General features: G+C 36.4%; 1 protein-coding gene across 1 annotated transcript in view; it reads right to left on the minus strand.

Annotated features, from left to right (window-relative positions):
* The window catches only part of LOC129525641 (solute carrier family 35 member F5-like), a 31,108-nt gene extending 9,329 nt beyond the window's left edge, over positions 1–21,779 (minus strand). The window contains exons 1-8 of the mRNA XM_055356948.2: positions 21,247–21,779; positions 18,181–18,268; positions 15,185–15,249; positions 13,000–13,104; positions 8,946–9,105; positions 6,663–6,753; positions 2,719–2,873; positions 1,475–1,572 (exon numbers count right to left, since the gene is read on the minus strand). Coding sequence (XP_055212923.1) covers positions 1,497–1,572; positions 2,719–2,873; positions 6,663–6,753; positions 8,946–9,105; positions 13,000–13,104; positions 15,185–15,249; positions 18,181–18,268; positions 21,247–21,310 — 804 coding nt within the window. The 5' untranslated portion in view covers positions 21,311–21,779 and the 3' untranslated portion in view covers positions 1,475–1,496. The remainder of the gene's footprint in view (positions 1–1,474; positions 1,573–2,718; positions 2,874–6,662; positions 6,754–8,945; positions 9,106–12,999; positions 13,105–15,184; positions 15,250–18,180; positions 18,269–21,246) is intronic.
* Between the last annotated feature and the right edge of the window lie 2,187 nt (positions 21,780–23,966).

The following is a 23,966-nucleotide window of genomic DNA, read 5'->3' on the forward strand; positions in this document are numbered from 1 at the left end:
TCTTACTTTTCACAGTTGGCCAAGTGCCTTTTCTCTATCCCAGGAGAAGACTTTAAGGTTTACTCTCCAAAAAGGGTAGTAACAGAGAATCTCTGGATAAGGAAAATACCAGGACGAATCCTACATAGCTCAGTTATAAGTAACAATTTTTTAGTGACAACAATATAAACACTGACTACAGATCTATCCAAAATTATGCAATAACTATACAGGGATGATGAGGAGGCCGAACTGATATGGAGACAGGAGGCATATGAGGTGGGAGCAGAGGAGGAGTAAACTTGAAAATAATCTGTCCTCATTGATCTTAGTGGGAAAGTCAGCTGAAGATGCCTAAAACCGAGAACTCATGAAACACAAGTCATAAGCGTGATACTTAGGGAGACAAGAAGGAAAATACCAAAAGAATCAGCTAAGAGTTTAATTTCCTCAGAGTGTGAAGAAAATGAAAGCAGGATGAGCAGGGCAGGGAAGGGCAGGGGTAACTGCCTTGTACAAAAAGTCTTGGAGAACTAGAGCTCAAACCATGTGCAGGTATAAACTATATTTAAAAACAGCACACTAAAGAAAAACAGAAAACCAGGACCATTAGCTATAGGTTAGAAGCAAGTTTACCATGAGGATAACGAAACTTAATCTTCAAGCCTAATATAAGTGTTAACAACTGACAGGAGTTGTACAATGTTCTAGATAGGGAGGGAAAACTCAGTAGCAATCAAGAAACATTTCAATATAAATTGCCTAAAGATGTCTTAGAAAAACTAGAAAACTTCTAGTAGTTTATTGTGATCTTTCATTCTAAATAATCACTTTTGTACCTGCAAAATCTGTATGTTACATTTAATTCAAGCTTTCATTCAGCAAAATATTAAATGTCATGTACTCTATCATTGAAGACATATAAAAGACACTATTTCTTAAAATGTAAAAAATGGAAAAATATTCCAGAAGCATTGTTAAATGACAAAGCAATGTCAGAGAATGAGGATAAACACTGTGCCAGTTATGTAAAACACACACATAAAGACTAGTATTTTCCAACCAGTATATTGTACCCCAGGATATTACATTTTTCTTTTATCATCAGAGAAAAGATATTTTTCTAAAGCATATTATTAGATAAAATGACCCTTAGCATGAATAAAAATGAGTTAAAACTTTCTGATCATTTGAGTCAGGCACTATTATACATACTTTATATTTACCAAGTATTTACTATTTTAACACCCTCATAAGGGAGTTTCTACTGTAATCCCATTTCACAAATAAGAAAGCCGGAGCATCAAGAGATTAAGAACCTTGCATAGGGCCACACAGCTAGTATGTGGAGAAGACGGAACTGGAGTCCAGGCTTTAGCCCCTTTAGCCTCTAAGGCTGTATTGCCTCTCAAACAACTAATTATAGAAAATCAACCCTTTGAATATGACACAGATAAGAACCTTATTCAATACTAAACCCAGCTCACATACAAACCTGGGCTACAGACAACAAACAGCTAAATAGCTCCATCCTCCTGAGAAACACTGTGCATAGAGATGAGACTCTCACACTGTTCGCTGTCTTCTGGAACTCTTAAGAAAAAAAAAAGCAATAATTAAGGAAAGCTTTAGAGCTGAAAAGGAACCTCAAACCTTATTTATTCCATTGGCTGAAGCTATGTGGACAGGATGCAAGTCAGTGGCAGAACCAACACTAGGATAAAATTTCCCAAGAACTTGTCCCAAGTTAGCGTTTTTTGTTTTTGTTTTTTAAATAAGAGATAGGGTCTCACTTTTTGTTTTTTAAATAAGAGACAGGGTATCACTTTGTCACCCAGGCTAAAGTGTAGTGGTGCTATTATAGTTCACTGCAGCTTTGAATTCCTGGGCTCAAGTGATCCTCCTACCTCAGCCTCCCAAGTAGCTTGGGACTACAGGTATATGCCTTCGTGTCTGGGTAATTTTTTTTTTAATTTTCTTAGAGACAGGGTCTTGATATGTTGCCCAGGCTGGTCTTGAGCTCCAGAGTCACTGGAACCAAGTTCTTTTTATAGCAAAATGTAAAAAGCTTTCATTCTTAAAAAGAAAGAAATTGGAAAGAAAAACTGAGGCAATACTATTCTATCATGAATTATGTTCAAACCAATAAAAGTTTTCTATATTTAAGTTTGTTACGGCAAAACAGTAAACCTTTTGGTATTACCTGTGAATCATATTTTTTTTAAAAAAAATGTAGTTACTAGGCAGGCAAATCACTTGTGGTCGGGAATTCAAGGCCAGCCTGGCCAACACGGTGAAACCTGCCTCTATTAAAAATACAAAAATTAGCTGGGCATGGTGGTGCACGCCTGTAATCCCAGCTACTCAGGAGGCTGAGGCAGGAGAATCACTTGAATCCAGGAGGCAGAGGTTGCAGTGAGCTGAGATCGTGCCATTGCACTCCAGGCTGGGCTACAGAGCAAGACTCTGTCAAGAAAGAGAAAAAAAGAAGAGAAGAAAGAAAGAGGGAAAGAAAAGGAAAGAAAAAGAGAGAGAAAGAAAAAGAAAGAAAGAAGAAAGAAAGAGAAAGAATCTTATTACCCAAAAGATCTAAACAAATTATTTTCATCTGCCGTAACATATAAGTTATCATCTTTCAATAATTCCTCACAAAATCTCTAAAAGCTAGGCCAGCATGATGCAATTCTCAGTTATCTAGCAAACACTATTTTTAAAAATGTGTATTGGGACTAAACGTACCTCTGAATTCGATGTTTTCTGCATATAAAAGCAAATATTCTTCTGATTCCCACCATCACAGGATCCCAATTATTATAATCGCATAGGAGAGTTACAATAAAAAATGAAAAAAATACAGGGATAGCTCCTGCAAAAAATAACCAAGAAAACTGCACCTAAAAATAAAAGATAGAGGAAAAAACACACCCACAATTATCATTAAGGCAATTTTCCCCTTCAGTGTAAGTTTTCTATTTGTGAAAACTAGCAGGAATAAGAACAATGGGAAGACAAAATTAAACACTGACAATGTATTAAGTGTATTATTATTAAATAAGAATTCAAGACTTCAACTTACTATTCCATGTACCTAAATTACCAACAACAATAGTTCTTGCTTGGAAAATAGGCTAAAGGAAAGCCAAGAAAGCATACTTTCCATTTATAGGCATTGTACACTTAGAGTAGAGATATACAGTATGAAACTTTGCTCCTGCACACCATGTTGCTCATTTCTTCTTCACTGTTTGCTGCCTAGTCTCAAGTGGGTCTCTCTCCCTCAGTTTCTGAAGTCATCTTCAAAAAATGTATATTTTCGTAAAAAGTTACAGTTGTAGTATGCTGTGTATGCTACAGTCCTTATGACAGTACCAAAAACAAATTAAGTGCAAATTTGACACTCAAAACTCGCTTATCTAGTAATAAATGAAAAAAGCTCAAAATGAAATAATGACCAAATAAAATAAAGAAAAAAATAGAAATATTTTTACTAAGGAATGTTAGCCAGAGAAGACAAGCAACAAGACAAGCCTCATCAGTGATGTCAACAAGTCTGATCCTCCAATCCATCATTTATCAGGGTTGTCAAGAAAATAAAAAATATCTGTAAGTAGGGTGGAGGTATTAAAATCAAAAAGAAAAAAATAAGAAAAACAAATATATAAATAAAAAGAAAATAAAAAATAATGAGATGCCATCCAAAACAAAACTCATTCTTCCCTTTCACTAGTTCACTTTCACCATCTAGACTCAGCTAAAGATCAGAAACGATTGTCAAAGAAGACTACACTGATCAACCACTGAGACTTAAGTGTAACACACAGGAGGTTTGCTTTAAAAATAATGATGAAAATAGTAACTTCTATCTATAAAATAGGGAAGGAAAACTGTGTTTGCCCTCTTTGAGAATTAAAAAAAAAAAAAAAAGGGCATGGAATCATAGGTAAGACTCCCTCTGGTGGAAAACATATACTATTCCATTTCATAGCACCATTAGTCAGAGTAAACGAGTTTTGTGAGCATAATGTCTTTTATGAGGGAACTCACAATGCATAACATAAGAAAAATAACTGACAAATTTTAACACGCATGCCCTATTTCTATGGTATTCATATACAATGACTGAGTCAGCCTAAGAACACCCCGGAAAGAATAGTCATTAAACTGAAAAGCCTTCATTTAGTTATGAAATTACCAATATATTTTAACATATTCCTGGAATATTTGCCAGAATGACTAATAATCAGGAAAAACCATGCTGCATTTAAATTATCCAAGATCAGAAAAGGTATTAAGAAGTTATAAATAATGAGATTAAAAATGTAGATATAGTTGATAGAATTATTTCATGAATATTCAACTAAAAACCTTATTTCATAACTGAATCAAAGCAAACTTAATAAAGATAGATAAAGCCCTAGAAGACTTTAGAAGGCAAGTTCACTTTCCACAATGTAGCTGTTTATATGTTGTCTCATAATAAAAAACTTCTAATTTGATTTCCAACAAGCTAAGACAAAAGAAATGAAGCCATTTATTACAACAAAGAAAATTACCTATGTAAACAAAAATTTTTTTCTAATTCCTAAATATATCTGAATATCAAATAGAATATGATCAAGGATGCTTTCTATTATATAAAATGATTATAAATAGATTTAAATAACCAATTTGTTTCAAGCACAATGTTAATAAATGCTAACATTTCAGAAGCTATATATAAATACAGTTAGCTAATTAAACCTAAAAACCCTAGAAAAGTAGATTTCTCTTATCATGTTTGTGTTACAGTTCTGGACACACACTGCTGCTTTTTCCAGATGGAATCTCCCTAACCTCAATCCTGACACCAACACACAGCCTGCTCCTTTAACTGACTGCCCAGTTCTAGATATGAAGACAATCAAGAACACCAAATCTTTTCTTGATTGTCTTCATATCCAGAACTGGGCAATCAGTTAAAGTTTGGTTATGTTTTTATAATTAATTACATGTGCATACATTTCCCCGTTTTGTCTTTACCCTAAAATACTTTATTAAACAAATTGTAACCATTATTGTTTGTAATGATAATTATGAAATGACTAATCATTTAATACAATTAGGTCCCCTGTGACTATTTTCTTAAAAATTCCTGAACATTAAGCTGCAATTTTTTTCAATCTACGAAAGCTTTTGTTTTTAAAATATCAGTACAATAAAGATGATTTACACAGTAGTCTACCAAAATCCTCTAACAAGTAGCACCTTCCCAGTTTCACAACCAGTTTGGTTCATATTCAGGATTATGACCTGAAGATGAAGAAGGGCCTAGATATTACTTAAATCTATAAAAGAATGATGTGTAATAATGTGCAATGTTAGTGTTATATAGAATATCCACATTCTTTGAAAATGCAAGTTATGTAAGATAATTAATTCTCAATTAAGGAAAGAATCTCAGTTCTTTAACCATGACAAATAAGAATTTACTGACCATAAAAGAAAGTTAAATATCAGTAAAGAATTATTTTATAAATAAAGAGGATATACAGCACTAAGCATATTTTGCTTTTATCTTTTTTTTTTTTTTTGAGATGGAGTCTTGTTCTGTTGCCCAGGCTGGAGCGCAGTGGCATGATCTTGGCTCACTGCAACCTCTGCCTCCCGGGTTCAAGTGATTCTCCTGCCTCAGCCTCCCAAGTAGCTGGGATTACAGGTGCCTGCCATCACACCCAGCTAATTTTTGTATTGTTAGTAGAGACGGGGTTTCACCATGCTGGCCAGGCTGGTCTCGAACTCCTAACATCAAGTGATCTGCCTGCCTCGGCCTCCCAAGTGCTGGGATTACAGGCATGAGCCACTGTGCCTGGCTAAGACCTAGAGAAAAATAGGTTTAAATTTTTGATTATTGCTTGTACACATTATAAGCCTTTGGGCCTTGAAGTATTTCCCTCTTCAAATTATATTAGACTAAAACACACATACACACACACACACACACACACACACACACACTTCTGTGACTTAGTAGTTGCAGTTAAAAGTTAAATGCCTACATATACTGAACTGTGTGATAAATGGCTATGCTCCATCTTTCAGTGCTGGGCAACAGCATACCTCTGTTCTTCCTGCTACACTCAGGAGCACTGAATAAACTCTTCCCTTCTAGGCTGCTGGCAGCAACATCCCAGATTCTCTTTTCTGTGGTGTTAGCATTGCCAATATTTATCACGAGAATCCCCACATCCATACTAGGCCTTCAGAGAAAAGGGATGGGATACCCACTCTGCTGAGTCCAGAGAGAGATGGCTAACTTTTACTGCAAACAGCATGATTCCTGTGCTGCTCATTCAGCACAGTGTGAAGGAGCCTGTGACAGGGTTTATCGCAGAAACTAAAACGCTTGTATGATAAAATGTGACTTACCAAAGAACATCTGGAACAGAATCAGCTCAAAAACTGGAGAACTACATATGAAGATGATGCCCTTAACTTAGAAATTTAGGGAAAAAATGGAAAAGCTAAAAATGGAAATTATCTATTTCTTCGGTACTTTCTATATTTCTATGTAGTAAAGCACCTTGGGAGAGAAAGCATCAAGTATTATTTATGTATTGTATCCTTATAATTTAATCACATCTCAACTTTCATTAGGTTTGTTTTAATAACACACCTAAAATATCTATGAATAATAGTTTCCTTACCTTTTGCATACACATGTCAGCTATTATGGACAGAGGTATTGTAAGGCTTAGTGCAAGTGTGCCTATCAATGATGAGGTAAGAAAGCAGCCCCTAAAAAAAAGATAATATACATTTCTATATTTAAAAAATTAAACAACCAAAGAAAAACACTGAACAAAGACTTTCTATCCTATAATATAGGCCTGTGAGATCAGGAGCAAAGATAAGAGGCTAGGATGGATTGAAACATAAAATATAATAAAGTTATTAAGATGATTCTCAAAGTTTTTCTTCAAATATTAAAAATACAAATATATAAGTATAAAAAGCTCAAAATATTTTATGCTATTTTCAAGATCTGTTTGCAGATATTATTCAACTTTGGGTGTATAGCTTACATTTCATTAATTTTTTTAAAAAACTGTTGAACAGTTATTACAGTTTTGTGATGATTTGTAGATAACAAAGAAAACAGCATTATTAACATTGCAGGACAATACTTCACACATAGACTTTAAGGAAGTGATAAGCCAACATGTGATTCTGTCACCAGGCAAAAATGTCTCACCTTCATGAACACTAAAATCATGTTACTCTTTTGATTTGGCTTGGCATAAAAAAAGAAAGACTTGAATATTCTTAAAAAATATTTTCGTGTTGTTTTCCATTTTTCTAACAATTGTCCTAACCAAAAGCTAAGTAAGCTCTTTATTTTCACCTTGAATTATCAATGTGGGTATGAAATTTTGAAATATCTATCTGCATACAATTTTGTTGAATTGAAAGAAAATATTACACCCAATGGAGACAGATGAGCCATTTATAAAGACTGATAATTTGGGCATATAAGGAGAAAATGAATTATAAGCCAAGATAAAACCATAATGTATATCGTTAGGACTACAGATCCATGGAAGTTATAGGCAAGTAAAATCTAGCTCAGTATATGTCAGAATTAATAATGCTGTCCTGCAATAAAAGGGGCTATCTCTCAATAAAGTGTCACTAGAAGTAATGAACAGAGGCTGAACAACGAGTCCTTATTGATGAGGTAAAGGAAACAAGTACTTGTGGTTCCCACTACTTAGCTGCTCTGCGAAAAGAGCATTCGGGGTCAAATACAGCATATGTTCTTGGATGTTTATCATGCAGAGTACTATAATAAAAAACCTGGGAGGTAGAATTATAAAGCCTGTTTGACTTAATCCAGCTGTTAAGGTGGATCCAATTTAGCTAAAGGCTAAATAAAGCCTTTTGTCATCTGTTAATAGTTAAGGTTAAAAAAATCGAGTATCTAAAATGTACATAACTAAAGATGAAAAAATTAATGAGCAAATGGATTATGATTTTAAAGAATTTTAGATCAGCAAAGGAGTTTAGATAAGAACATAAATTACTACAATACAAAGTAAGTCTTTAAGTATTACACAAAAGAGAGTGATATGGGGGATACCAAGAAAATAGGTATTTCTTAACTGGGCAGGGAGACACAGCACTATAGGCAGAGCATTAAGGAAGACTCCACAAAAAAGTCTATTTCTGTTGCAGTCTTTTGCAAGGGAAAACTAGTTAACAGTTTCAATGGGTATGTAATAAAATTCATTTTATTCACTTATGTTTTATTCATTCTATTCATTTCAAATTTCTATTAAATAAAAATAGGACTAAGTATAAAGCTCTGTTATTTGAAAGGTCTCTCAAACTCCATACATGATACTGTCTTCAAACTATTTTAAGTTTATTATCGCATATCAGTATATTGGATATACAGCATATCAAAGTATGTTAACATCTCAAATCAATCACAGTTTAAGGTTTACATATCTGGCTCACCCATATGAAAGGTCCTGAAAATAAATAAAACAAAAACACCTATGAACAAGCAAACAGATATTCCAAAGCCTCTTAAATAAGCACCATCTCCTGGATTCTCAACTAGAACTCATGCACTCATACTTGGCACACATACCTCATATGCTTGGATATCCATTAGATAATGACTACTTTCATTTGCATAATACTCCACTTTCTAAAACATTTTTACAGATTTACACCATTCATATTCATTCTTTCCTTCAACAAGTATTTATTGAGCTCCTTCTGTGGACAAGGTACTACTCTAGAATGGGCACACAGAAGTTAAAAAACAAAGTCCCTGCTCTAGTGGAGTTAAAGTATTCAGTTGTATGTGTGTTGCAGAATGGGGTGCACAGGAAGGGCCACCAGCAAACAGACAAATATAAACGCTTAAAATATGCAAAAATTAATCAACGGATAATAATTGGAGAATAAACAGTACATACCACAACCACAGGAACTCTGAGAGTACTGTTCCAATAAGGCCATTAATGATAATGCACATTAATACTACTTTATTGGGAAACTCGAAGTCCTCAAATCCAGTATAATGAAGTAAAAAGAAACCTGGCCATAAGAGCAGCAGATTAAACAAACCTACAAAACCTGAACATGTATAAAAGAGACCAGAGTTAAAATTGATTTATTTCTATTTTCCAAGCTTATTAACTCTAAAATCAAAATTAGATTTTGCACAAAAGCACTCTGGGAGGTTTCCTTAGCTAAAACTTCTGTTGGTTTGTTTTTAAGTCAGTCCTGTGAATAGCTCAACACCATTAAAAAAAAACTGTCTGAAGCAACTGGTGATCACTCAGTTCAACTATCCACATTGTATGGGAGCAACTACTATGGAATAAACCACTTAGGACAACTCAACAAGAAGGGTTGTTAACCTTAGCTACTGATAATATAGTGCCCTAGAACTTAAAAGAAATAACTGGTATGTATGTGTTTGTGTACTCAGCCTAAATTAATTTTGAGGAATTAGATGGTTTGCTCTCTGATTCAATTATTTATGTCCAAAACACTTGTGCTTTGCGAGCAATAATGGAAGAAGGTTCCAAAGGAGATAAAACTCTTGGTTCCTGCATTCCCAGACCTCTAACTAGTTAGTGAGAAAGTATGTACACACAAAGAGCTATTCAACTTATGAGCAAAGTACCACTGACTAGTTATTAAGGAAAGCCATCCCACATAGTGGTTAAGTGTGTGCTCGGCAGTCTGACTGCCTGGGTCCAATCCCAGCTCTATATATCACTCAATAGTAGTGCAAGCCTTATACCTCTTTAAGCCTCAGTTTTCCAATCTATAAGCATAAAATAACATTTAATAATATTTAATTAGGTTTCTGGGAAGATTAGACAAAACACATAAAATATAGCATAGTATCTGGCACATGGTAAGCACTTAGTAAAAGTTAGCTAATATTATTATAGAAATTAAGTTTATATATGACTATATACATGTAAAAGTAAAGAATATAAAGAAAAAAGATTACAATTCTATAATAAATTTTGTTGTACTTCCTATACAGTTTATGTCACAAATTTGCTATATGATTTATGTAACTATACAGCTTTCTTAAAAGAAAATTAAATTACAGTAGATATATAATGGATACTTACTATGTCACCTAAATAATAAACCAGTCATTAGGATGCCTAGTTAAATCTTAACAGGGCAGGAGCACCCACTCTCTGTCTGATGCTAAAGACTCACAGCCACCCCACTTCTGTGAAGGGGGGCAAATAAGTCTGCCTTTCCCAGCAAGTTCCCACCCTCCACTCCACCCCATCTTCTGCAGCTCATGACTAACTGATGGAGGCTTTACGAGGCCAGCCATCACGACTCAAGGCCCAGACATATTAGCTGCTCTCCCTCTGCTCCCCGCCTCAGTACCTGCAATGAATTGGGCCAAACCTCAGTTATACTTGTGCGCCACATGGTTCTTTCCCCCCCTTCGCTATCTTGCTTCCTTCACTGCAAGTTTTTCCTTCAGTGAACTCCCCACAAAAAATCACCCACACAAATTCCCCATCTCATATCCTGTTTTAGGGAGCCCAACTATTATGGTTTGGCTCTGTGTCCCCACCCAAATCTCATCTTGACTTGTAATCCCCACGTGTCAGGGAGGGACCTGGTGGGAAGTGACTGGATCATGGGGGTGGTTTCCCCCATGCTGTTCCCATCATAGTGAGTTCTTACAAGATTTGATGGTTTTAAAGTGTTTGGCAGTTCCCTCTTCTCAAGTTCTCTCTCTCTTGCCAGTGTGTAAAACATGCCTTGCTTCCCCTTCACCTTACGTCATGATTGTAAGTTTCCTGAGGCCTCCCCAGCCATGCAGAACTGTGAGTCAATTAAACCTCTTTTGTTTATAAATTACCCAGTCTCAGGTAGTTCTTTATAGCAGTGTGAAAACAGACTAATACACCAACTTACATCTATTGATTAAAAAAACAACAACAAAAGAACACATATACAGCAAGGACACATGACCTAAAATGCTTAAATAACATTACAAAGTTGTTTTAATGAAACACCAAAATGTGGCATTACCAAGATCTAAATCTATTTTCTAGTCCCTGAAGTGCTGAGTCTATGAAATCCCACATAAATTAACATCCTTTGACCTAGAGACAAAAGTCCCAATGACCCCACCTATTCCCTCGACTGACCAGAATCTGGCGCCACATGCCTTTCTATTCTTCTTCCACAAAGCGAAGTTCCAGCACAATCATTCAGATCTACTCACTGCTCCCTGTTAAGCCTCTGCTCACACTCCCTTGCCTGAAGAGCCCCCAACATCCCAATCCTAACTTCTCCAAATCCTGTCTATTCTAAAGCCCAGGGCAGATCAATATTGCTTTACATATCACATCACATATGAACAGGACCAACACAAGCCACATGTCTATATGCACTCTCCCTAATATGAGTAAATTAAGCAATTTTTCTTGCAAGTTGTCAATGTATAAATTTTTAAAAAGTACCACTGACCCAACCACCTACCTATAACACTAAAAAAAACTAGCATTTTATTCCATTCCAAATAAAATTTTCTATGACTCTCAAATAAAATATCATTAAAATTATCTTTTCTTTTTTAAGAGACAGCATTTTACTCTGTTACCCAGGCTAGAGTGCAGAGACACAATCATAGCTCACTGCAGACTCGAACTCCTGGACTCAAGTGATTCTCCTGCCTCAGCCTCTCATGCAGCTGGGATTACAAACACGTGTAACCAAATCTGGCTATTATGCTATATTTCTTGAATTCTATATTTAAAAAGAATTTAAGCAATCATTCAGCCTCATGGCTTTTCAAACATTTTATTTTTGTTAGTCTTTAGGTACAAGTATTTAATCTATTTTTAGTTTTAAAATAGTTTTAAAATAGTCTTTTTTAAAAAAAAATTAAATAGAAATGCAGTCTCCCTATGTTGCCCAGGCTGATCTTGAATCCCTGGCTTCAAGCAGTCCTCCTGCCTCAGCCTCTCAAAGTGCTGGGATCACAGGCGTGAGCCACAATGCCCAGCCATAAGAAAAATCTTTACTATAAATTAAATTCTAATGCAAAATGCTCAACAAAGTAGAGCTGTTCCACAGGTGAAGCAGCAAAGGAGTCCAAGAACAAGACCCCTGCATGCAACTGTATTTCCTTCCAACCATCCCAGAGCCTACCTATTCCCTAAATCACAGTTTAGAGGCCATTCCTCTAGTCCAATTTCCTCATATTTCAGATGCCTATGAGATAAATAAAGTTACAACAGCTGGATTCCAGGTCTCCTGACTCCTTGTAAGCTGCACTTTGAACTCTTATCACGGAGCTTCTTTATCTATTTATATTCAGATATCTTTTGAAAGATTATGTTGTCAATGTGTTCTTCATCTGCAGTCCTACAGATATCGCAAGTTCTTTCCTGAACTGATGTCAGGCAAAGGAAAATTTATAAACCATATCCAGAAACTATAATTGGGTAATTTGAGAATGAATATATGTTATAAAAGCGTCTGTGTCTTAAAGATAAAATGTAAATGAAAAGCATTTAAATGGCCCACAATTTTTAATGTACATTAGTAGGTAGACTGCGACAGCATTAAACATATAATTCGGGGGCAGTCTCCCCAGTCCTTTGCTAACTATTCAAAAATGGCAAAATGTAAAATACAGCAGGTAAACTCTCACATGCTTATAAGAGCATAAATCTGTCCTATCAGTGAGATAAATATCTGACTTGCAGTCTGAAGACATCAATTTGAAAAAAGTGTTAGGAGTTTCTTTCTGTCTCACACTGAGGAGATGGGCACTCCCTCATAGGTGCACAACTATGCAGGATAAAGTAAGGAAAACATTGGGACTGGCTTTCATAATCTTTAAATGGTTTTAAAGAATCATACGGAAGAAAAAAAAAGGCTTCCCTATTCCCTCCAAAAAACAAAAGCAAAACCCTGTGTTAATCATTTAGAGTAAATAGTCTCCCAAGTTACATATATTCTTACCAAAGAACATTGGAATATCCAACTTGTCTTCTCTATCTACTTTTCTCTTAATCATAACAATATAGACAGCATAGAGCATGGCTCCAGCAAGAGACCAAATGGAACCTGTAAAAATGGACGTGATTTAAAGCAATCACTCATTAGCTCATTCAATATACGCTTAAAATCCAATAATGTGTCAGATAATATTGCAAGAATATACAAAAGTGAAAAGATATATAATGATATAAATCACCTTTATATTGATATAAAGATATATAATGAAAAGGTATAGCCTACCCCATCCAAGTCTTCTAGGAGTACAGGAAGGAGTTTAATGTGTTAACAAATAAATGCAAAAGCATTCACCTCAATGATCCGACCAAAACCTATACATATTATAATAATACAACTCCAAAGTAACACTTTGTTTTTAATTTAGAAATGCATGTTTCTTATTTTTACCCTACATAAACAATCTTGACACCTGGCATTTTCCAACTTAACAAATGTTTTTTTCCATCACTAAGCTGTTGCTTGTATTGTCTTCCTTACCCCCATATACCATTCTTAATGTGTATTGCACTACCACTCCCATCTTAAAGGCTCTGTTAAAGTTCCATTTCTTCCACAAAGCATCCTCTTTCTAATCGGCTGTATTTCTGTCCTGTCTTCTGTTTTAGACAATACTTACTATTGTCAAGTATGGTATTAGTTTAATCCCTAGTAGCTTCATTTTATAAATCTCATATTGTTCCAAATCAAGAACTCCTTGAAAACTGCAAACACATAATTTATACTTTTTAATGTTCCGAAATAGCTAACATAATACAGATCTCACAGTACATGAATAATAAATACTGATTCTCTTTATTAACTCTCAAAAACATTTAAACTTTTCCAAACAGCTAAATAATGTTCTGCCAAGTGGTCATATTCAATACTTTAATCAATTATTCAAAAGACGAATGTTTTATTACATTTTTTTATTATTTTCAAACTTTTTTTAAAGCTAAGGAAAAGCCTGTCAACAAAATCTTGCATACACATGCACATACCAAATACATACATTGTTTTATATACACAAAGCTGCTCTGGGTGAGAAAGAGGTGAGGAGGTTCAAAGCACAGCTCACTGGGTAGTAGCTAGGAATAATTCAGAAAGCATTGTTCTATTCAATAAACCTCAAATATCTAAAGAAGTATTCAAAGAGAAATAATTAATCTAGGTTTATTTTTTATTATGAGGTCTCACTATGCTGCCCAGGCTGGTATTGAACTACTGGCCTCAAGCGATCCTCCCACCTTGGCCTCCCAAAGCACTGGGATAACAGGCATGAGTCACCATGCTCAGCCCAGCTAGGTTCTGATTACTTTTGTTTTTGTTAAGTCTAAGCAATGGATCAAAATCTAAGTGTTCACCATAGCAGTAACTATGAATCAAGAATCAAGAGTAAATGACAATATTCGTGGGTGAAGATATGACAGCAACAGGAAATTTGTATAGCCTCAAAGTATCCCCCACAAGATGCTTATTACTTACAGTGGGAAATATTAGTAACTTTACACTGGAGTAGGGTGGTTAATTTTAACCACCTTAAAATTAACATTACCAGCAACAGGACAAATCAATATCATGTGCCTTTTGGTAGAATGCACTGATCAGGAAACAATATCACTTCCATTATATTCTTACCAAAAATGCACAACCTCAATTTAACCAAAGAAAATGTCAGACAAATGCAAATTGAGGAACATTCTACAAACCAACTAGGTGGTACCCTACAAAAGTGTCAAGGTCATAAAAGACAAGAAGACTGAGGAACAGTTCTGCATTTAAAGGAAACTAAGGAAACACGACAATTAAATGCAATAAATGATCCTGGATCAGAAAAAGAACATTAGTGGAAAAAATGACAAAATTTGAAAAGGCTTTATAGATAACAGTATCATAATCAACGTTAATTTCTGATTTTTATAACTGTATAATATTTATGTAAGTTGTTAACATTTGAAAAATCTGGGTGAAGGCTATGAGAATTCACTAAACTATTTACGCATTTTTTTATGTTATTTCCAAAGGAAAAGTTCAAAAAAAAAAACACCCTGCTAGTGCCTACCCTTCGTACGTTCATCTGTGCACATGAGCACGCACATGTAACTTTCTTGTTTACTCTAACAGAGAGAATCCAGAGTCAAGTACTTACCTATTGTATCTCTTCCAGCAGATTTTTCAGACCCTGACAGGTTTACCAGTACAACACCTCCAATGCTATGAGAATAACAGTCATTAATGATGAGCTAAAGAATTCTGAAAAGGCTAATCATAAAGATAAAAATTATTTATAAGTGATCAAGACTAATCTCAACTTTGGGTAAAACTATCAAATAATTTAGCAATTTCAATAATAATATCTAACAATATCAATATAATATAGTGTTATATTTGTATTAACTCATTTAATCCTCACAAAATGTACAATATTATACCTTATAAGGAAGTCTTATTACTGCCATTCCCATTTTACATGTGAAAGCTAATACACAAAGAGGTAAGGTAACTTGACCAAGATCACATAGCCGAGACTGAAATACAGGCAGTTTTACTCCAGAGTCCAGTGCTTTTATGTGCTATGCTATCCACTGTCTTTCAGTTAAGAATGAATTAACCAACTTGTCATCCCTTTCCAATCTTTCTTTTGGATTATACAAATATATCAAACCCATATAAATCCACCAATGGTACTACTCTTGCTTATTGGTAAAATCTAAATTAACAGTAAAACTATCCTTACGTGCTTAAACAATTTCACTAATCTCATGATTTTAGTGGATAAAAATAAGACTGAATTAAGGATGTAGAGATATCAGAGGTCATTCATAAGCTCAATTGTTATTTTCTGGGCATCTAATATGGGCAAAGCACTGGGTTACAGAAGTGAACAATACAGATGTGGTTCCTGTCCTCAGGGAACTCTTTACATTGTCTATTTCTATGAATCTTATAAATTGTAACACGTTTTCAAGTAGATGAGATATTGCTAATTTAAAAAAAAATTAGCCTAATTCTCTCACCCTGATGAGAAAGACCAGTGTGGCAGTGGGAGAGGAAGATGAAAGAAAATATGTATTCCCTTACAGAAAGATGTCATCAGAACTCAAGTGTAGTCCTTACACTAAATATGCAAACCCTTCAATTAAATCATCACAATTTTCTGTAATAATCACTGTTCATATTCAGATTCAGCTATTATTTATTGAGTATCCACAATATATTAGAAACCAGGGATTTTGTTTCCATTTAAATGATGATGATTATGATAATGGCTAAATATAGTGAGCACCTCCTGTTGTGTATCAGACATTGTTCCAAGCACTTTAGAACTTCTACTCATTTAATCCTCATAATAATCCTATGAGAGAAATCCTATTATTATCCCCAATATACAGATGAGAAAATTGGCACAGAAATGTAAGGAACTTGTTCAAGATCTCAAAACTAGTAATGATGGAGATGGGATTGGATTCCAAGTTGTTTGGCTTGAGGCCACACTCTTGTCTCTCAATTGATGAAACGAGATTTCTTTGCTTAGATTCCCTTCAAGATTGTTGCTATGTAAAATTCTTTTTATAGCCTCAGAAATTGAATCTCTTAGTAAAATGCCAATTCAAAACAAAATATTAAACAATGTTTAATACATAATTCTTAAGAACATATACTTACTCAAAAAATTTCTAAGTAACACTTTTTTTAAAGGTACAGATAGTAAATATTTTAGGCTTCTGGGCCACATGGTATTGCAATTCAGCTCTGCCTCTGTAGTGCTAAAATGGCCATAGACAATTTGCAATAGATGAGAGTGGCTGTGTTCTAATACAATCTGATTTACAAAACCAGCAGCTGACCCAACATAGTTTGCCAACCTCTGTTCGTCTACCTACTTTAATGAGAAGAAGTAATGTACTCTGTCAAAATACTTACAAGTTCAATATTTTATATCCATTTCCTTCTTTATCAAGTCTTTATTAAGATACCACGAAGAAAAGTTATAAGTTAGCACATATTTTAAATAAAGTTAAATAAAACCTCATTTACTTCTCCAATACAAACATATTTCCCTAATGCAAAAATTTGCTCGGCTTAAAACATTAGTAAACCATGTAAAAGAATAAATCCCTAGTGGCCATAAAGTCTAAATGATAAATTAGTTGGATCAACCAGCTGCCCATTGGAGCAACCGTGGTTAATTTACCCTTATAACTAAAAAAGAAAAACATTTAATATTAAGAGCTACCAGTCTTCTATGATTGCCCAATACCAGACACTTCATAGCTATTACCACTAAACTTTAAAACAAGGCTGCAAGGTAAAATAGATAATATCATTTTCTCAACTAGGAAACCCTTTCAGAGTTTAAGGAAACTGCCCCAGGGCAAACAGCAGAGCTCTTATTCAATCTCAGCTTTGATAACCAAGAAACACTACTCTCCATCAAATCATCCTGCTAACCTTCTCTGATTTTGTTTCATAAAATAAGTTTTATTAAACCAACACATCTTTTTTCAATACTGTCTATGGGCAAAGCCCTATGCTAGGTCTTTGATGACACAAATATAAAACAAGGCTATGGCCTTCAAGGGTTTACAAACCAGTAGGGAAGACAAGACAAACATACACAAAGTTAAATTAAAATATTTAAGTATAGTTATCAGCAACACTCATATTATGCAGTAGTGCAAAACTGCCAAATGAATTATACAGAAAATAACTGAAACATCACCTGAGGCTTAGACAATTAGAGAAAACTGAATGTTAGCTTTCTAAGAGAAGTAGAAAAAGGAGAAATAAAAATCAAAACAAAGAGGGGAAATTGCCTTAAGAAAAAGAAATAGAAACTTGGGAGATTATGAGGATTAAGCTGCCACATTAAGTGTGAACGTCAGTCCAATACTTGATGAGTCTGCAGACACATGAATGGGAACCAAAGCAGCCTTGGGGTTTTCCCTCTGGTTACCCTACCCAGGAAGGTTTAGAAACCTAGTGCAGGATGTGACAGGGCTAAGTAGCATCATGTCCACTTAAAGCCTTCTTTTATCCACATCTTTCTTTGCTCTTACAATACAAACTACCCTGGTGCCACTATCAGAAATTGTAATATGTATTTTTAAGCAGAGTAAACTAGCTATCACACTATATGCTTACCTTAAAATTACAGCTAATAGTTTAGAAAGGGTAAATCTATCTCCACTGTTACTTGGAAATACTGCAGCAAGGATTAAGGTAAAAAGTCCTATGAGGAGAAAAGAATTTAAAAATGGTACATGAGTTTAAATACTGTCAACATTTTTACTACCAACTTCATTGTTTAAATAAGCAAATTATATACCTACCTTTCAAATTATTTTTGTCACTCTTAACTAAGAAAATGACTGCAGTTAAGTAATGACTAGACTGAAATGTTTAAAGTTCATGCATAAAATAGCCTCCAAACTAAACCATGTTTATTTCAACAGTATAGATCAAGTACAGTCCTATTTATTTTAAACTAATAGGAAACTTAAATCTTATTCAGAGTAACATGCTGACTTCATCATAATCAAGCCTGTGTCCCTAAAGTTATTTTTATAGCTTTAAAAATACTTTTGTCTTCCAGATTTGAAAGGTGATTCAATCTTAAAAATAAAACACCTATCATAGGGCAAATTATAGTTCTGAAATAAGCAATTACATTTTAGCCAAAGGGTCTAGAAAAAGATCTCTGGAAAGGATGTGTGAAGGGAAAGGCAACTACAATACAAAAGGCCAGCCTATAAAACTGTAATATGTTGTTATATAAAAAATATTGTAAAGTATTTGAAGGAACATAAATAGCACAGGCTAAGGCATGAAACTACAGTCATGCTTAACAACAGGGATAAATACAGAGAAAATGTGTGTCGTTAGGCAATGTCATCCTTGTGCCACCATCATAGAGCATACTCACACAAACCTAAATGGTATAGCCTACTACACAGCTAGGCTATATGCTATAAGCCTATTGCTCGTAGGCTACCAACTTGTATGGCATGCTACTGTATTGAATACTGTAGGCAACTGTAACACAATGGTAAGTATTTGTGTATCCAAACATATTTAAACATAGAAAAGGTACAGTAAAAATACAGTATTATAATCTTATGGGACCACCATCGTATATGCAGTCTGTTGTAGACTGAAACATCATATGCAGCACCTGACTGTATACAGATTAAAAGGCAGTTATAATAGACTAATGTATATTAGAACTAATGTAAGAAGCTATAACAAGATTAAAATGTTGTACATGTACACATATATATACCAGAAATACATACACTGATTTACAACGCAGATTTTTAAAGACAAATTTCTTACCAGAAGTTGAAGATAAAATATTAACTATAGCAACTTGTGTGTCTGAAAGTGCTTCTTGATATGACAAATTTGCCAAAAACCACTAAAGAAAAAGAAAACCCAAGTGAACCCTAATGAAAGACATGTTTACATCTGTCATTACAATTCAGAATTCCCTTTTTTGTTCTCCTCCTAAATACCGTTCTCACAAGATGTTTTAAAAGCTGCTTTGTATTGAAAAAATCACAGGCTCCCAAAAAAGACAAACATTTATAATCAGACCTAAGACCATGCTACCCAATTGCCCTTAAAATTTAACAATAGTTGGTTAACAATTAGCATTCAGGTTTTTTTTTTATGAGTAAAATCAAGTATCAAATAAATTTAAAATTTTGCTTTATCTAGGCTGCGTGTAGTGGCTCATGCCTGTAATCCCAGTACTTTGGGAGGCTGAGGTGGGTGGATTGCTTGAGCCCAGAAAGACCAGCCTGGGCAACACAGTGAAACCCCATTTCTACAAAAAAAAAATACAAAAATTAGCCAGGCATGGTAGTGCACACCTGTAATCCCAGCTACTCAGGAGGCTGAGGTGGGAGGATTACTTGAGCCTGGGAGGTTGAGGCTGCAGTGAGGCATAACTGCCTCACTGCACTTCAGCCTAGGTGACAGAGAGACCATTTCTCAAAAAAAAAAAAATTGCTTTATCTAAGTACTGCTGACACTCTGTTAAGTTTATCTAAATCATATTTAAATTTGAGAAAATTCTCCAACATTAGAATATATACAGATGAATACAGCATAATGAGAAATCTATTAAACAAGATGATGTGCATGGATATGGATGGACCTAGCTAGCTAGCTGGATTGAAAAATAAAAGGCTATATTCACTTTGGAAATTTAGAAATGTCCTATGAAAATGATAATTTATTGATTAATTGTGATTGCTTTTCTGAATCTCAGTTTGGAGACACAACCCAAAGAGTTCTCATAACTTTGGATACAGTGAAGGAAGTTTTCCAGCTATCAGGACTTTTTTTAAAAAATTCTTTCTTCTCTTCCACTTATCTAGGTTAGGATGGAGAATAAGAAATAATACTTTTTTTGATGAAGGTTGGCAGGATGTGTGTGTGTCCAAAGTTCAGTAATTTTCACTGATAATTCATCCATTTTTTTGTGGATAACACTTTTTTACTATCTGAAACAATGCTACTATGAATATCTTAATTCTAGTACACACCTGCCACCTGGTGCATAAGTACATGAGTGTCACCAAAGCATATACTAAGAGGTAGATTGCTGGGTCAAGCAAACTAAACTAATGGCTGGTTTTTGGTGTCTCTGTTACTTACACTGGTTGACTCGAAGAGTTATTCCACCAAATGACTTATCTCTATTAAGAGAAGGACATCTCTCGATCTCTCTCAGAGCTTGTGGCTGAGTAGTTTTACACTAGTATTTACATTGCAAAGAAGTAGTAGAGACACATGATTGTAGAGCACTACCAGAACGCAGCAGATGGCTGAGAGCCTAGTAGTCTCCATTCAGTCCATACTGTACTCAAGGCTGAAGCCAGAATGAAACTGTGGCAACGTGGTTCTGATTCCATCTGCAATCCTTTGATTTCCTAATTTCACATGCCTATCTAGATAGGTCTCGAACTCCTGACCTCAGGTAGTCGACCCACCTCAGCCTCCCACAGTGCTGAGATTACAGGCATGAGCCACCACGACCTGCTAGGAGTTCACGCTTTAGTTGGGGAAAATATACAATAAGCAAGCCAATTTTTAAAAAGAGAACTGCAATTAGAGTTAAATGCTACAAAGACAATCTCACAGGAAGATGGGATGTAGAATGATAAGGCTCTCGGAATAGTAAGAGAAACTATTGCTTCTTACGATGTTTGTCTTTCTTTGTATCAGTGCTCAGCTGAGTCTGCAGTGCTTCAGAGGCAGCTTTCATTTTATAAAAATCTATGATTTCTCCTTCCAGTTGTTTTTCTCTTCCTCGAGCTTCCTTATCTCCTCCTGTTGAATCATTTTAAGATGCTCGAATTTGTCCTGCAGCTGTGAAACCAATGTGCAGTTGTGACACCAAAGCAGTGTGGCTGAACACCCAAAAGAATATGCTTTTTTCTGATTATCAAACAAACCCAAATCATCACAGTAGAGCACGAGCTTAATAACAATCTCAAAAACTCAGGAGTAAACACTCAGATATGGAATTTTTCTTTTCTTCTTTTTTCCTTTTATAAGATGGAGTCTCACTCTGTTGCCCAGGCTGGAGTGCACTGGTGCGATCTCAGCTCACTGCAACCTCCATCTCCCAGTTCAAGTGATTCTCCTGCCTCAGCCTCTTGAGTAGCTGGGACTACAGGCATGCACCACCACTACAGGCGTGTGCCACCACACCTGGCTAATTTTTGTATTTTTAGTAGAGATGGGGTTTTGCCATGTTGGCCAGGCTGGTCTCGAACTCCTGACCTCAGGTGATCCTCCCGCTTTGGCCTCCCAAAGACTTTTTTTTTTTTTAAATACAGAGACAAGTTCTCAGTACATTGCCCAGGCTGGTCTCAAACTCCTAAGCTCAAGTGATCCTCCCACCTCAGCTTCCCAAAGTGCTGGGACTGACTGGATGCAGTGGCTCATGCTTGTAAACTCAGCACTTTGGGAGGCCAAGGTGGGAGGATCTCTTGAGCCCAGGAGTTCAAGACCAGACTGGATGATATAACACAATAGTAAACTTCAACAGGAGAGAGAATCTGTAAACTTGAATATAGATCTTCTGAAATTATCCAGTCAGAGGACAAAGAAAAAAAGAATAAAAAAGAGAAAAGAAGGCTGGGTGTGGTGGCTCAAGCCTGTAATTCCAACACTTTGGGAGGCCGAGGCAGGCAGATTAAGAGGTCAGGAGTTCAAGACCAGCCTGTCCAACATGACAAAGCCCCATCTCTACTAAAAATACAAAAATTAGCCGGGTGTGGTGGCACACACCTGTAGTCCCAGCTACTTGGGAGGCTGAGGCAGGAGAATCGCTTGAACCCAGGAGGCGGAGGTTGGAGTGCAATGTGAGCCAAGACCACACATTACACTCCAGCCTGGGTGACAGAGCATGACTCTGTCTCAAAAAAAAGAAAAAAAAAGAGACAGAGAAAAGAAAGCCAACAAGACACCATTAGGCAAACCATTGTCAGGTTATGGGAGTTTGAGAAGGAAAGTAGAGAAAGGAGAACAAAGCTTATTTAAAGAATGGCTGAAAACTGCCTAAATCATGGGAAAGATTTACACATCTAAATCCATGAAGCTTAAAGATTCCTAAAGAGGTTCAAACCAAATAGATACTCACCAAGTCACAATATAATCAAATAGTCAAAAGTTAAAGAAACTTTGCAGGTCAGGACAGAATCGAATAATACATTCAAAGTGCTGAAAGAAAAAAACTGCCAGCAACTAATACTATGTCTGACAAAGCTGTCCTTCAGAAAGAAAAAAGAAATAACGTGTTTCCTCGACAAACAAAGCTGAGGGCATTCAGGACCACTAGGTCTACCTTAATGGAGTTTTTCAAGTAAAAATGAATGAAGTTGGAAGCGGTGGCTCATGCCTGTAATCCCATTTTGGGAGGCTGAGGTGGGTGGATCACCTGAGGTCGGGAGGTCAAGACCAGCCTGGCCAACATGGCAAAACCCCACCTCCAGTAAAAATACAAAAAATTAGCCAGGTATGAAGGCCACTGAGATCGTGCCACTGCACTCCAGCCTGGGTGACAAGAGTCAAACTACATTTCAAAAACAAAAAACAAAACAAACAAAAAAAACAAAACTTGAGGCCTGGCCTTCTGCTCCTCTCCAACCTCCCCTTCTCTGGGCCCAAGCCACGTTGGCTGAGGAGGGGGTGAGCAGGTGTGAGCCCCTGCCAGGAACCCCCTGCCCGGACCAAGTACTCGGCCCCCAGGCCTGCGTTCAGTGAGGCCTCCCGTGGCGTCAGCATGTTCGTGTGGAGGAATGTGGAAGGTCACTCTGCGGCCGTGTTCCCCTGGTACTCCATCCCTTTCCTCACCCCTCCCTGCAGCCACACAAGGCCCAGCAACCTGCCAGTCACTCAGTGGCCTCCAACCAGAGAAAACAACCTGCCAAGTTGGCAGCTGTTGCTCATGAGCGTCCACCAGGTGGGACAGGGAGTGTTGACCCTGGGCGGCCCCCTGGAGCCACCTGCCCTGAAAGCCCAGGGCCCGCAACCCCACACACTTTGGGGGTGGTGGAACCTGGTAAAAGCTCACCTCCCACCATGGAAGAGGAGCCCTGGGCCCCTCAGGGGAGTCCCTGCTGAACAGTGAGACAGAGAATGACCATGATGATGCTTTCCTCTCCATCATGTCTCCTGACACCCAGTTGCCTCTACCACTCAGATGATGTCAGGCCCAGTCCCTCAGTGCCCTGCGCAAGGAACAGGACTCATCTTCTGAGAAGGATGGACGCAGCCCCAACAAATGGGACAAGGACCACATCGGTGGCCCATGAGTGGCGGTCATGATCTTCAGCAAGCGGCACCAGGCCCTGGCAGGGAGCACCAGGGTCACTCCAACCAGGATATCCGGACCGTCAGCCAGATGCTGACTC

The sequence above is a fragment of the Gorilla gorilla genome, chromosome 10, assembly GCF_029281585.2.
Source record: "Gorilla gorilla gorilla isolate KB3781 chromosome 10, NHGRI_mGorGor1-v2.1_pri, whole genome shotgun sequence".
In the NCBI taxonomy this organism is placed as follows: domain Eukaryota; kingdom Metazoa; phylum Chordata; class Mammalia; order Primates; family Hominidae; genus Gorilla; species Gorilla gorilla.